This window comes from Cornus florida, unplaced genomic scaffold (genome assembly GCF_030987335.1).
Source record: "Cornus florida cultivar Cherokee Brave unplaced genomic scaffold, ASM3098733v1 CherokeeBrave_3.0.0_Hap2_Chr02, whole genome shotgun sequence".
In the NCBI taxonomy this organism is placed as follows: domain Eukaryota; kingdom Viridiplantae; phylum Streptophyta; class Magnoliopsida; order Cornales; family Cornaceae; genus Cornus; species Cornus florida.
This window is the reverse complement of record NW_026775572.1, coordinates 6,500,906-6,516,192: the sequence shown is the minus strand read 5'-3', so window position 1 is coordinate 6,516,192 and position 15,287 is coordinate 6,500,906. Positions and strand designations below refer to the sequence as shown.

The following is a 15,287-nucleotide window of genomic DNA, read 5'->3' as shown; positions in this document are numbered from 1 at the left end:
TAATTTAGAATTAATCTTAAATCAATTTAGGGTCTTAATAACACCCAAAAATTAACTATTTAATCCCTCCGTGAAGTCTCATTAAATTTCTAAAATATAATCAGGCCATTTAGTTCCTTTCTCCTGTTAGTAGCATACACCGTTGTATATTTTTACACTGCTTCATCCTTTGTCTTAGAGACTTAAACCATACAACAATAAGTTTAATAACACTTAAAATTAACTACTTAGATCCTCTGTTAAATCCCTGCAATTCGTTAGCATCACTCAGAAGCTCAAACAGTGCTCAAAACACCAAACAGAGCCCTATAAAACACTTTCTGGACGTAAAACAAATTGGAGCCGGCTCTTCCCCTATTGGAGCCGGCTCCAATTCCCTAGGAGCCGGCTCTTGCTGAAGGGGAGCCGGCTCTTGACTTTCTAGAGCCGGCTCTCTCCCTCTTGAGAGCCTCCAGTTCAGTCTCTGCTCTGTTTTTACCTATCTGCTCGTTCTCTGGTCAGTCCTTACCCTTCTGTTTATTTCTTAAACTGATCTTAAGGGTTTATTATCACTCTATTAACATCTCCAAGGTTTGATTACAGTAATTTAAATCAATTACAAAGCTTAAGGTTGCTATTGAACTTACTAAGCTTTTAGTATCAAAACTGAAACTATATGCAGAAATAGAAACGGAACAGATTGCACACGTATTTAAAACAGAATAATAACATCCCTATGAGTTTTGTATAACCCCAGTAGAGTTCCTATATTGTGTCTATAAGAGTTGCAATCAAATGCAGAAACTAAGGCTACGATAGAAACCATATGCTTTAAGTACAGAAAACTGAAACAACACTTACATACACTGTAACAGATATTGATTTCAACACATACAGACTAACAATATAACACATAATAAACATATCAATTCTAGTTTCTGCTTGATTAAACCCTAGAGATTATCTAGGTGCACAGAACACGGCCCAAAGGGAAAGAGGAAGATAGAACTTGCCTGAATAGGTTTGCAAACAAACCCTTGTTGCCGTTGGTCTCAGTTTTTTTTCAACATCCACTGAAACTTGTCTAACCTCCTAGAACCTCTGCTCCTTCCTTCTCCTTGGTTAAACCTTGGAACCCCAGTCGAAATTCTCACAAACAGCTCTGTTCTCACCAAAACTTCCTCTGTAACTCTCTCTATTTGGCAGACTTTTCCGTGTAAAAGCTACGACAATATGTAACCCTAGGTTTAACATATACTGAGGTATTTATAATTGCAAGATTAAAACCCTAATCCACAGAGCCCTAACTTCGTCGGCCCACAAAATAACTCAGTTTAGTTACATATCAGATGCTTATGAGACGGCTCCAAAAACCCTAACTAAAACGTATCTAAAGCCCCAGTTAAGGGGAAATACATAATTACCCTGTTCAAAAATTAAATACTTAATAAATAATTAATTTAATAACACCCATTAATTAAATCAAATAAGCCAGCAACGAAACACTTAAAACACATAAAATAAATAAAACAATTAATTAAAATAAACAAACAAATAAAGAATTACACCCTTAATTAAAATAAACAAACAATTGGACATATAAGCATATAGATACAAAATCAATTTAAAATGCACAAAAATAAAATTTAAATTCCATTTTTATCCCTTTTGAAATTAGGGATATTACAGTAAACAATCAACTTTTATCATTGAGATCATAAAATAATCCATCCTAGTGACTTTTAGAGTAGCTATCAAATCTATCATGCGTATGATCTGTTTCCAACTTATTTGTCCATATCAAGCGCACATGTGCAAGGCTACCCCATATGTGCATGTGATTCAAACTAAGATTTAGTTAAAAACACAGCTCAACGGTATCCTTGAGACAAACTAAGATGGAATGCAATTCATAATGCGCATCGATGTCATTAACGCTAAACTCTTAAATGAAAGAGATAATATAGCATAACTGATCATAGATCTAACCATGTTAAGTGGAATTCTGTTATTCCTATTTGACACCTAAATGCATTTAGCGTCAATTGCGAAAAACTGGTACACAACACCCTCATTGACCATATAGTCTTTGCATTATCCCAAGAAATACTCATATCCTCGATCAGATCGAAGTGTCTTGATAAGTTTACCTAATATGTGCTCCACATCAGTCTTGACCCTCTCGGAATATACCAAAAGTATAAGACTTGTGTCGCAACAGGTAAATTTATCCAAAATGTGAGTAATCTTGTTTGGATGTTCACAAGACCACACGTGTCCGTGTGTACCGATTCCAATTGTTCTTTATGTCTATTTCATTTGGCTGATTAAGCTCTTAGAGTTATCTATCCTTCAAAACAGGATTCACAAGTTTGGTTTAGACTCCTCTGCCTCACTAGGTAATAAACCTTCTTTGATCAATCTTTGAATCTCATTTTGATTTATTACAACCCAAAAATAGACACCAAAAAAATTCAATGAGTCAGGAATAACAAATTTTCTCTTAACATTCAATCTAGAGATGCAACATTAATTTCTATATCCTGCAAATCTTAAGAGTTTGTGATTATAGTATATTAACCATCTTTCAATGCACCAGAAACAATCGTATATCTATTCAATTTTATAAAACCAGTTTTACAAAATAACGATCCACAAACCACAAGTGAAACAAAAATTAGATAGCGTCTAACCTCTGTGCATAAAGATAATTCTCTAATACTAATATCCTCATACTCTCTAATTTCAGATGTAATACTCCCACTGACTTAGTTACAACCTTGACATCAGGTCAAGTACAAATATATTCCATATCATCGAGGCTTCTGGATTCCTGAAATTCTTGCAATGAATTGCAAACATGTTTAGTAGCTCTAGAATCTATTCATTAGGAATTAATAGATACAACCACATAACATGGCTCAATGATTAAATATATATTTTCCTATGCCACGTCATTGCTTAGACAGTTTGTCCTTTAGTGTCTTAGTTAGCGACAAAAGAAACAGTTTTCTTTGCCCTCAACATACACTACCTTATTCCCTTTAACCTTTTGGATACCCATGTTTTGTGCTAGCCTAATCCTATTATCATCCTTCTTCTTTACTTTGCCCTTCCACTTGGGCTTAGAAGAAGATGGTATAGACTAGGTTAGATTGATAGGAATACTTATACTATTTGATTATCCTTTCATTTGTTACCAATTCTATAAGAATATCAGCGAGTATGAACTCAAACTAATTCCTTATTTAGTTCACTCTAAAAGAGTCGAACGAGTTTGGTAACAAGGTAATAATCATGTCAACTTGAAACTTACCACCCAAGTCAGCTCTATTGATCTCCAGCTAATTTTTAAATAATAAACAATCATTTTCCAAAATTCGATTTCATACTGGAGTTCCTTAGGCTATCTTGATGGTGTTCAAGTCTGACATAGTACGTAGGCATACGTCTTATCTAATCTCACCAAAACATCATATTGACATTTAACATGATGTTTGAAGAAAATAAAATAATGTAAATGTTAGCTTTGGAGCGTATTCGAGGTAAATTCTATAATATTGCACCAAGTCATCTCATTTGCTTTATTTCACTTATTCAAAGTATTAATGTTCTCTTGGGTATCTTAAAGTAAAATGATTAGGTTTAGGAGTAGTAAATACGTTTGTACCCTTACGTTGTGAATAAAATATCTAAGTTCATTTCCCAGTCAATATTAATGAGGTCCAGTTACATTGAATATGTAAGCAAGCAGATAAACTGGATTAGACATAATTAAATTGAATATAAATGCATTCATACGATATGCAAGGTGAATTATTAATACTGTTATGCATATTTAAAATTAAAATGAGTTTGTTAACCACATAATATAATAAATCTCAATCGAACAAGAGATCATTATCATTATTGGAACAATCCTTTTTAATTAATGCGGGTCCCTCAACTCTGTAGCATAATAAATCAACCAATCAATATGTCAATAACTTATCCTGTGGGAGGAGTTCTTTATTACTATTATTGAGATTCATTTGCTATTAGGCGAGCACTTCCATTAAAATAATAATATGCGGGTCCCTTAACCACTGCATGAAAATCGGATAACCAATACGCCAATAACTTATTCGGTTGGCGAAGTTCATTATTACTATTGGTGGACAAATCCCATCATCTCTATATCTCTTAAGACAATGCCTTGTTTATCTATATGAAATGATTCCCGATTATATTTAGCCTTTCTAAAATCACCCAGTATAGACCACTCCGTTGGGGAGCTAACACAATTGATTTTAGATTGAGTGTATAACGTTATTAAAGCTCTAATGAAAAATAAAACATTAAATATCTTGTCATTATAATTTAGACTCTTTAAATCATGCGTAGGGCCTTATTTTTAAATATCTAATTACAATGAACATTTAATATTTTTATTTTCATGAGACAACCATTCTTGTAATATTAAGACCCTTCAAATCATGCGTGGGGTCTTCTTTTTGAAGATTTAATTACAATAGTGTTAATAACGAATGCTATGGGGCAATGTATAAAAATCCCCGCTCCCACTCAATTTTTTAATCATTCATAATTAGGGTTTCATTTTATTCAAATACATGATATGATGCATGCTAAATGTCTTGATTTTAATCCAATTAAATTTAGAAAATATTTGGACTTTAAATGATTCACTAATATTTAATTTGAAGCACACTTTAAAAAATAATTTACAAAAATAATTTTTCGTTTCCCAATAAGTGCCCTCAAATTAATTAGTAATTAGATCCACTTAATTTTCATAATTTAATTAATATAAATCAAGTCATTTAATTAAATATCATGGATCCAATGCATGAATAATAATAAATCAACAATTATCTATTACATGCATCACATACATTAATAAATGACAGATAAAGTAAATAATAACGGCCAATGGAATCAGCTTTTAACATTTAATTACTCTAAGTATTGTACAGGCGTCTCCCAACAGCTTGTAAACACCTGTAGGGAGCTGGTACGCACTTACGGGGGCAAAACAGCACTTGGAACAAGCTCGAAGGACCCCATACGCGCTCCCACGCGCCTAGGGAAGCTTGCAGGTCAAGGCACGCACTTCCACGCGCTAGCACGCGCTTGGGGCGCTTTGTGGCGCGTGGCACACTAATAGAAGTACCTCCACGCGCCTTCACACGCATGGAGAACATATGTTAGTGCTGGCGCGTGCATCTCACGCGCCAGTATCTCCTCAAGGCCTCCATCTCCTGGCGCGTGCTCCTCACGCGCCAGGCTCACCCTTGGTGAGATACACTTGATCCCAGCCTCTTCTGATGCCTCTTTTCGCCGCCGGCGAGACTCCGGTCGCCGGAAAATCGCCTATTTTTTCAGAAAATCAATAAAAATTTCCAGAAATTAAATTAGGCCTTAAAAAATTCCAGAAAAATTCCGAAAAATTTCTAAAAAATCCCAGAAAATTCTTGAAGCCTAATTTAACCCTCTTGGACCTTCTTGAAGCTTCATAACATCCTTTGATGAATATTACATGACTTTAAATAAATTTACAATTTGAAATACAATGAGAAAAATAAAATTACATCATTGAACTTTCAAACGGCTCAATCAAAGCCTTTATTACATTCATTCAAAGATAAAATTACATTCAATTATCCTATAAGTTTCATCCATAGCCCAAACACACATCATCATCCATTCACAATTATACATACATCATTATATATCAATATATTAATTCATACATCAACATACATTAATAAATAAATATATATGCATATCAAAATTGGATCCATGAATGATGAATTTTGATAAAAACATGATCTCTAGTAATGAATCAAACCATGCTCTGATACCACTGTTGGGAAACGTGCAAGTTTTAAAAACTTTTCGAGGGATTTTAATACATAGATCTTGATTCATCACATAGAGACAAGTTTTATGCAAAAATAAAATATGATGTATCATTCAATTAACAGATTGAATACTTACATCAAAGGTATGAGCAAACCTTTAATTCTTTCCTCTAAAGTGAATGTTCTCACTTATTGTAGATCCCTTAGCAAGACGCCTTCTCCTTGGATCTCCATCTTCTTGATAATTGTTTTGCCTTTAGGAATCACTCATATGCCTCCATGAATGACCTTGGAAAATTAGGCTTGTGGGAGCCTCCATTAGATGAGAACACTAACCCTAATTTTCTAGAGAGAAAATTTATTCCTTTTTCCTTCTCATAAAAATCACACCCAAAATATACATATACCATGTATATTTATAGACAATATAAAAATAAAGAAAAGGAAATAACAAATCCTTCTCAATCTCTAATTCATATGTCTCAAATCTAATATGATTCCAATATCAAGTTGGGCTATGAGTGAGAATCCATTGGGCCTATTATTTTATTGGCTACAATGAATTAATAATTGGCCCGGTCCATGGACCCAATTCAATTAATTCATAAATTAATTTCTACTCCACTAAAAGAAATTAATTGAACTCCAATTAAATAATAAATAACCTCTAAATCAATATTGCACTTTGACCCCTCTATGCATAATTAGTTATCGGATAAATAAAGTCATCAATCCGACTATTTAATTAATATATTTATTTTGATACCATTGATTATTTCTGGCTCGATCACAATAAAACATTTGTTTGACAAAAATAATAATTTAATAAATAAATATATAATAAATCATTTTGTCTAAAACCACACGAAGGCCTTCGAATTTACTTTGTGATCAACCATAATCAATACAAAATAAATACAAGTAGTAATGATACAAATATTGAAAATATAACCCTCTAACTATTAATCACATAACTACCCAAAGTGTTGGTTTAAGGATCCCGAAGAATCCGCCGAACAAATCAAAGTAATTATTTAATTAATAAAAGAGTCTATAATTTTCTCATGCTTAAGAGTCAAATGCCATGACGATGATAGGGAGCAATTGCATACGACGGCTCTCGCAATATATCTCAACCTAACGCGGATCCAGTTCAAATCTTAATTAATTATGAGTCCATCCATAATTACCGACTATGAACAATTTATAATTACTATTTATATATCATGCATTGATTGCCATCACTTACATATATATATAAATATTTCTTGTAATCACAGGGACACTATCAATTTAATAGTGAATCGAAACATAATACATTGAATTCACCAATTATATAAATCATAAATATTTCAGATATATCAGAAACATATGTCACTATAATTCAGATAAGAATTTGCTAGGTCAGGGCATACAAATCCCAACAGTATCATATAAAAAAATTTGATTAATTTGCCTCCATTTCGTCCAATCAAGTTATATTACCATTGCCCCAAGGATTTGGTTGTGATGGTAGGAGCTTGGCACTTGCATCCACCCGTTCAGTATTCGACTCCTCCTAAGCCATTCATGTCTTCCAACTCACCCGGTGTATCCTTGGGATGAGGCTCTACACCCCAGATTTGTAATTTAGGGTGGGTTTCGAAGGGGCCCTGCCTAGGGCAGTTCTTAATGCTAATTAACTAAAAAAACAAAAAGAAAAGTTATATTACCAATTATCTCACCATCTTTTATTATTATAAAATTTCTGACACAAAACCAATTCAAACAATTAAAAGAAGAGAAAAAACATTTGAACTTGTCTAATGAACGAATTACTTTTTACCTGAAAATTAAACTCAATTTGTATCGTAAAATTTCAATGTAAAACTGATTCAAGCAGTTAGAAGAAGTGGGAAAACATTCGAATTTGTCTAATAAATAAAGGACAATACTTATCTATTCATCAGTGAGTAACTTTACTTATTCATCCCTTTACGTATTCCAATAACAAAATAATATATCATCTTCAATAAATAAGTCCTCTACATTTATTCAATGGTTAATGTGAGAAAGTAAAAGAAGGTATGAATTATTTTTTAATTAAAAATAATATATTATTTTGTTATTGACACAAAGTTTTCATCGATAAATAACTAAACATTATCCATAAACAAATGAGATGGGGTTATTATTGGTCTGAAGATTAAACTTTGCCCAACAAAATATTGAGTATACTCCGCGTGAGGCAAATAGGATACTTTGACTGCAATACATAATTCTGTCGTTGACAAAAATATTGAGAATCTCTTTCTGGATGTTTATGTTGGAGGTGGTTGTTGATTGAAATTTATTTAATTAATAGATTCTATTTTGCTACGAAAAAACGAAAGAAAATAAAATAAATGAAAGTAATTACAATTTTTTTAATTAATTTTATTTTTGTCTTAGAAATAGTAGTTGTAATTCAACTCATAAAACACACACGTCTAAAATTAATATTTATTTATAATGTTAGGCCTATAATTTATAATATATACTTTTTGTGGGTTAGGTTTGAAGTGGGATCAGCTTTTTTTTAGAGATGCAATTATTAAACTCCTATTTATTTTACGAACCTTAAAATCCTAAAATATAGAGAATTTTAAAATAAATGTGATTACAACAAAGCCACTGAAATGTTCACGAGATTTAGAAGCTGGTTATGCAATTCTTGTATAGAAAATAGTGTGTCATACGACCTACGTTGGTATTATCACATTTTTAACTCTTTTGGACAGAATATTTTGATATTGTAACTTTGTGAGAATGGATATTTATCTAGTGACCTAGTTGATATAACATTGAGCTCATTCTGCGAGTTTGCTCATATTTAGTCTCATTCCCTTAAATTTGTTAGGACAAAGACAAAAAAATATGTATATAAATATATTGTGATATAAAAGGGTTTGCCTATGCTGAGTCTCATCCCTTATATATACATATTGTGATATTTATTTAATTAAAAAATGATGTTGGCTTCATATATTTTTTTATAAAAAAAAAAGGAAAAAAGAATATGCTGTTGTTAGGACAAAGACAAAAAATATGTATATAAATATATTGCGATATAAAAGGGTTTGCCTATGCTGAAGTGGGACCAACTTTTTTTTAGAGATGCAATTATTAAACTCCTATTTATTTTACGAACCTTAAAATCCTAAAATATAGAGAATTTTAAAATAAATGTGATTACAACAAAGCCACTGAAATGTTCACGAGGTTTAGAAGTGGTTATGCAATTTTTGTATAGAAAATAGTGCGTCATACAACCGACTTGGTATTATCACATTTTTAACTCTTTTAAACATAATATTTTGATATTGTAACTTTGTGACAATGGATATTTACCTAGTGATCTAATTGATATAACATTGAACTCATTGTGCGGGTTTGCCTATGTTGAGTCTCATTTCCTTAATTTGTTAGGACAAAGACAAAAAATATGTATACAAATATATTGGGATATAAAAGGGTTTGCCTATGCTGAGTCTCATCCCTTATATATACATATTGTGATATTTATTTAATTAAAAAATGATGTTGGCTTCATATATTTTTGTATAAAAAAAAAAAGAAAAAGAAAAAGAATATGCTGTTGTTAGGACAAAGACAAAAAATATGTATATAAATATATTGTGATATAAAAGGGTTTGCCTATGCTGAGTCTCATCCCTTATATGTACATATTGATGTGGCAAAAAAGAATATGCTGGCTATGGGGTTCGAACCCATGCGCACTTATGTGCAGAAGATCTTAAGTCTTACCCCTTAACCTCTCGGGCAAACCAGCTGTTGAAAAAAGTCTAACACGTTACAGTTTTATAGATTAAAACCTCCAACGCCAGTAATATATCTTCCAACTCCCCAGCCAAGTCACAGATTAGAAAACCCTAGATCGGCCGAGAGCGAGAGAGAGAAAAAGGAGAGAGAAGGAGAAGTGAATCGGAATCAATGGCGGAGCACTTGGCTTCGATATTCGGAACAGAGAAGGACCGAGTGAACTGCCCCTTCTATTTCAAGATCGGTGCGTGCAGACATGGCGATCGCTGCTCCAGGCTTCACACCAAGCCCAGCATCAGCCCTACTCTTCTCCTCTCTAACATGTACCAACGCCCTGATATGATCACCCCCGGCGTCGACCCTCAGGGCCAACCCCTTGACCCTAGAAAAATCCAAGACCACTTCGAGGTCCTCTCTCTTCACGCACATGTTTCTCTTTCTCTGTTATTTGTTGATCGGTTAGGTTTACCGTTTATCTGTTGATCTGAATCTATTTCTTTTAGGGTTTTATTTTTATTTTTTGTATGCACCAAAGCTGTCAGTGGATTAGTTTGTGTTTGTTACTTCGAGATCCATTCTCTCCAATGTGTGTTTGCTTGATATCTCTTTATAGGATAAGTTTTTTACTCTGTTTTTTATGATACGTTCTTGATTCTGATTGACTTTCAAATGATCGAAGCCTCTCTATCGCAGTTTAGGGTTTTTTTTTTTTAATGTGCTTTAATGATTTGATTTGATTTGGATTTGATACTGGCAAATTGTTTATAGTTGTCTATGACTTTTGATTTGTGTTTGTTGCTTTTCTTTCAATTTGCTGTGCATACGTATGCTTCTCTGTAGTAGTCTAACCCTAAGTCACATGAGCAAAATTTAAGTCACATAGAGCAGCAGCCGTTGGGAAGGATTGCGTGACTTAGGACTTTGACTGGTCCCTCTCTCTAGGTTTTTTTGTTTTAATTTTTTTTGTTAATGATTAGTCTACTTTGCACCTATCTCTAGAATCTAGATATTATTTTTGTGGTGAATGATTACCGACTTTGGTATGTGTTAGCATGCTTCTTTCTTAGTTGTTATGTATAGTTGTTATTCCTTGAATGTTTAGTTCATCGTGATATATTCTGGCTGATAGTTGTACTGATTCGCTTTCAGTTGTTCTTCTGTGGGACTTGCGTTTAACCTTTTGAGTTTTGACACTGTTATCTGTTAATAGTCCTCACGATGTTATTCTGTTTGGTGGCCATGAAAATTCAACATGAAATAGAAGGAAAAAAAAAAATGAGATGGACATTTTTGTCTTTTCATTTTTCCTTCTTTATAGAACGGTGTGTAAATTTAAAGTACTTTGAGGGGATTGAACACCCTATTTGCTACTGAATTTCTATTAACATTTGTATCTATGATGCTTGGCTTCTAATTTATGGCTACATTTCTGTTTCTTTGATGTTTCAATTTTTACATTGAGATGCAGGATTTCTATGAAGATCTATTTGAGGAGCTGAGCAAATATGGAGAGATTGAGAGCTTGAACATTTGCGATAATTTGGCTGACCACATGGTATTCCTTATCATAATTTCAAATGATATTTACTAATATCAATTCGGTGAGTGGTATTCACTTTGTCCCCTTGATTGTTTTATGCAGGTGGGTAATGTGTATGTTCAGTTTAGAGAAGAAGAACATGCTGCGAATGCGCTCCAGAATCTGAGTGGAAGGTTTTATGCAGGCAAGTTGCACTCTCATCCTCAATATATGTCCTAAATATATGAATAGCACAACCATATATGGATAAAACACCCTTATACACACATGAACACCCCCAGTGCCAATTTTGCATATACATGTTCAGTCTGTTTCAGACGTGTTTAAATAGCAGAGTTTATAATGGTAATTTAATTTATTTATTTTTGAAATATGATTTCAGTAACAGGCATGGATAGTCTCAATAAGGTTTTCAATATATACTTAGCTTGAGAACAAAATCCACTGTTGCACTTTGGCAATACTTCTCAAAAATATATATAGTTAGCTTGGAGTACTTTTTTTTTGGTCATCTTTTACTTAAAAAAGGCATTTGTGCCCTATTTTTTCCCCTTTCTTCCCATGCTCCTTTCTTCCACTCTCTTCCTTGTATACTGCCATCCACTTCCCAGATCTTTAAAAGGGCCGCTCTCACACCACCTATTAATCCACCACCATCACCCCTTTTATCTTCTCATTAGTTGCCTTGTGAAAACCTCTTGATCTCACTTTCTTTCCGTTGAAATTTACCAGCCTCTCGCCATTGCCACCACCATTCCTTCATCCGCTACAATTTCACATCTCTCTTTTTCATATTAAATTTCTAAAAGACTCCATCCACCGCTGTTTCTCATCCGTCTTTTTCTTCTTACAAAATAAATGAGTGAAAGTAATGGTTTAAAAAACTTCAAAGGAAATATCTTAATAATTATCTATTGAGAAATAGCTCTGTATATCACGTCAGATATTGTGACACTGTATCCTTTTGAGTTGAAATTTTCAACTTCCATTATTTTTCTATTAAAAGTACTAGATTTCAATGGGAAATTTATCATTGAAAGGTATATTTTGTGATTCATCTATTATTCAATATCAATGTCGCTCAGTAACGGTATCGCGAGAAACATGACTAGGTGCACATATTGTCATTTATTCTATCTAGATTAACATTATTGAGTATGTTAACAAAATAATAGTAGTATCACTATTCAGATTTTTGCTGACGTCATTGAAATAAAATGTTTTTAGGACGCCCAATCATTGTGGACTTCTCTCCAGTGACGGATTTTCGTGAAGCTACTTGTAGGCAATATGAGGAAAATGTTTGCAATCGAGGTGGCTACTGCAACTTCATGCATCTGAAAAAGATAAGCAGGTGAGTGACTCTGATATTTCGTCATCTTTCATTCCTTTAACATTTGGCCTCAGTACCTATCATTTAGCGGTTGAAACTTTTTTTGTTTTTGGGGTGGTCAATTTTAGAGAGCTGAGGAGGCAACTATTTGGGAGGAACAGGCGAAGGCACAGTCGAAGCAGAAGCCGCAGTCCTCCTAGGCATCGCAATTATGATGAGCGTCCACCTGGGGGTCGTGGTTTTGGTAGAAGAGGTGACGACAGGGATCATCGCAACCATGACAGGGGCAGGAGGCCCAGAAGCAGGAGTCCTGGACGGAGAGGAGGACGAAGCAGAAGCCCTGGGGGAAGGAGAAATAGGAGTCCAGGTAGGGAAGGCAGTGCTGAGCGAAGGGCAAAGATTGAACAATGGAATAGGGAAAGGGAACAGGCGGAATCTGTTGACAGGAATGATAATAGTAACAATGACAATGGAATTGGTCAGAACGAGGAACACTATGATGACCCAGATCAGCAGCACCAGCAGGATCATGGAGGCTACAGTTACTGAGAAGTTACATTGCCCGGTTTGTCCCTATACTCTTTAGTTGATACAAGTCTTTAAAATGTAGGAAGGGGCAAATGTTTTTTTTCTTTTTTCCGCAAACAGCCCATTTAAAAAATATAGCTTACTGCCCATTTTCCACTGTGCAGGTGGAGTACAGGTTCAGTGTCATATGATATTGAAAGTAAAAGTTTTTTTTTCTTCTTTTTCTCCTTCATCCACCAAAAGAAGTCGAATTTGAAAATAAAAGATAAGACACCAAAAAAGAGAACCACCATAGTATATGAATGTGCATCTAATGAATTACTTCAAACTTTTCAAACTGACGTTTTCGCATGTCATATTTTTCAGGCGACAATCGCCTTTTAGTTGGCTGTTTCCATGGTTTGGCAGATTTCTAAAACATGTTCATATTGATACCAAAAAAATTCAAGAGGTGTCACTAAATTCTTTTTTGGAAGGGATGTTACAAATTCATTTTGCAAAAGACTATAGATAAGTTGAAATGCTGGCATTTATTTCTGTTGCATGCGTTTCTAAGTAGCACATGGATCAGGGCAAAATAGCTTCTGGAGCATAATGGAAAAAACATGCATTAGTTGGGATCGCTTTCTTACGGTAGGCTGTTCATTACCAACAAATCACACACTACATTGCTCAAATTTGTTTCACAGAGACTTTCTAGTCATCCAATATGTTTTGCCATCTAATCCTTCCAGCGATTTGATTAGATGAAAGAATTTTCAGATGTTCGAATTTTTGTCAGTGTAGTTGGGATGATAAATGCTATCTCAACTCATTTCACTACCAAGTGAAACAAGTACAGGTCTCTTTTGTTTGCCCATATTAAACCCTATCTGAAGTTTTGATAAGGTAAAATTATAGGGGGAGTGAACAAACAATTGATACAGGGATGTATATCATCTTACAGGGATGTACATCATTCTCTATTTTCATTGTTATTTTTTCATTGAAGTTGTGATCTTATGTGCTTTATAAGATTTGCAGGTTCAGGTATTCCTGCTTCCCGGGATCGAGCCTCGGTTTTTTTTTTATTGCAGCTTACCATGATACTTGTATACAGGTCGCCTATCGTTGTATGCAGCAGAAGTTTACAGTATTTAAATTGTTACCTGGTGGGAGAACTGAAGCGGAACTCAAGTTTTCAAACTGTTTTAAGTGACCGGAGTTCATTTGCTTGTGGATCTTCTCTCGCTTGCTTTTCTTTCTATTAGAGATTACGCAGGTTGGACAGGGTGACAATTTAGCAGCAGCAGTAATTCTGCCTCATCACACACTCTATTTCATCAGGATTAAGTGGTTTGATATTGTGTTTTGTGCACTATATTTACTCTTTATTTTTAACATTACAAAACCAAAATTGGTGTGGAATGGAAGCTTTTCTTATTTTCTTCTAGTTCTTATTTATTGTTATTGGTCTATTACCTTCATTATGTGGGTGATAACCAAGAGTATGCTAGCCTGCTTGCTTTTGAGAAGATATCTAAGAAAATTTATATCCTAAATAGGGGAACATGCAGGCTTTTGGCAGTGAAAAATGGTTTTATTTTGGTTCCTAGTGTCGGATTTTGACAGTTGCTCAAGACTTGGAAGTATAACTTATGATTCAAAAATGTTGTTTGTGGATGATATCGATATGTCATTAGTGTTTGTGGGGGTAGAAATGGGTTCTGTAATTTACTTGTTCCGTCTTTTAAATGGTTCTTAGTGCTCCTCATTCTATTGACATAGAATGGATCGTCGAACCTTTGGGAATGCGAAAGGCCAACAGCGAGGCTTTGACAAGTCTGGTTCGACTCAGGTTGATTGGAGACCCATTTCTGAATCAAAGATCATTACTTGGCCCCCCAACCCTTTTAGCCATTCCCATTATGGTGGTTATTCTCTCAAACACACATTGCCCTGTTTTTAACCTCCTCTCCGCAGGTTGATTGGGCTCGCATGTTATATGGCTCCCCAATCATTTTCAAAAATAAATTTGTTGTGTTTTAACTAAATTTTTTTAAATTATAAATTTAAGTGGTTAATTTGATAGTCCAAGATGGACTCCCTAGCCAGTAGTATTGCTTCACTCCAAATCACAAATTGAAATTCCTATGCTGCACACTCCCATTTGTTTTTCACTTGCGAAGGAAATGCATCCAATCCTGATGCGGGTCGTTCTAGTCAACAATGGTTTCGGAAAACGAAAATACTTTATACAATTTGG

The 15,287-nt window shown here is 34.1% G+C and overlaps 1 protein-coding gene and 1 non-coding gene across 3 annotated transcripts; one reads left to right on the top strand and one right to left on the bottom strand.

Annotated features, from left to right (window-relative positions):
• Positions 1-9,568: 9,568 nt before the first annotated feature.
• On the bottom strand, positions 9,569-9,651 carry TRNAL-UAA (transfer RNA leucine (anticodon UAA)). The gene has a single exon. It is a non-coding gene; the product is annotated as a tRNA-Leu (tRNA).
• Positions 9,652-9,687: 36 nt separating this feature from the next.
• LOC132293329 (splicing factor U2af small subunit B-like) lies at positions 9,688-14,474 on the top strand. Of its 2 annotated transcripts, none has more exons than XM_059790771.1 (6): positions 9,688-10,049; positions 11,110-11,196; positions 11,284-11,365; positions 12,409-12,535; positions 12,643-13,079; positions 13,207-14,474. In XM_059790771.1, exons 1-5 carry the CDS (start codon positions 9,813-9,815, stop codon positions 13,061-13,063), a joined length of 954 nt encoding a protein of 317 aa, XP_059646754.1. In that variant the 5' UTR covers positions 9,688-9,812; the 3' UTR covers positions 13,064-13,079; positions 13,207-14,474. The 2 variants fall into 2 exon arrangements, with proteins under 2 accessions (XP_059646754.1, XP_059646753.1); XM_059790770.1 differs by having other exon boundaries at positions 9,691-10,049; positions 14,142-14,474.
• The last annotated feature ends 813 nt before the right edge of the window (positions 14,475-15,287 follow it).

Excerpts from the sequence above, each read along its gene's own strand:
- LOC132293329 (XM_059790771.1), top strand. The coding sequence starts at position 9,813 with ATGGCGGAGCACTTGGCTTCGATATTCGGAACAGAGAAGGACCGAGTG. Across the intron at positions 11,197-11,283 it reads ATAATTTGGCTGACCACATG|GTGGGTAATGTGTATGTTCA; the intron begins GTATTCCTTATC and ends TGTTTTATGCAG. Across the intron at positions 12,536-12,642 it reads CATCTGAAAAAGATAAGCAG|AGAGCTGAGGAGGCAACTAT; the intron begins GTGAGTGACTCT and ends GGTCAATTTTAG.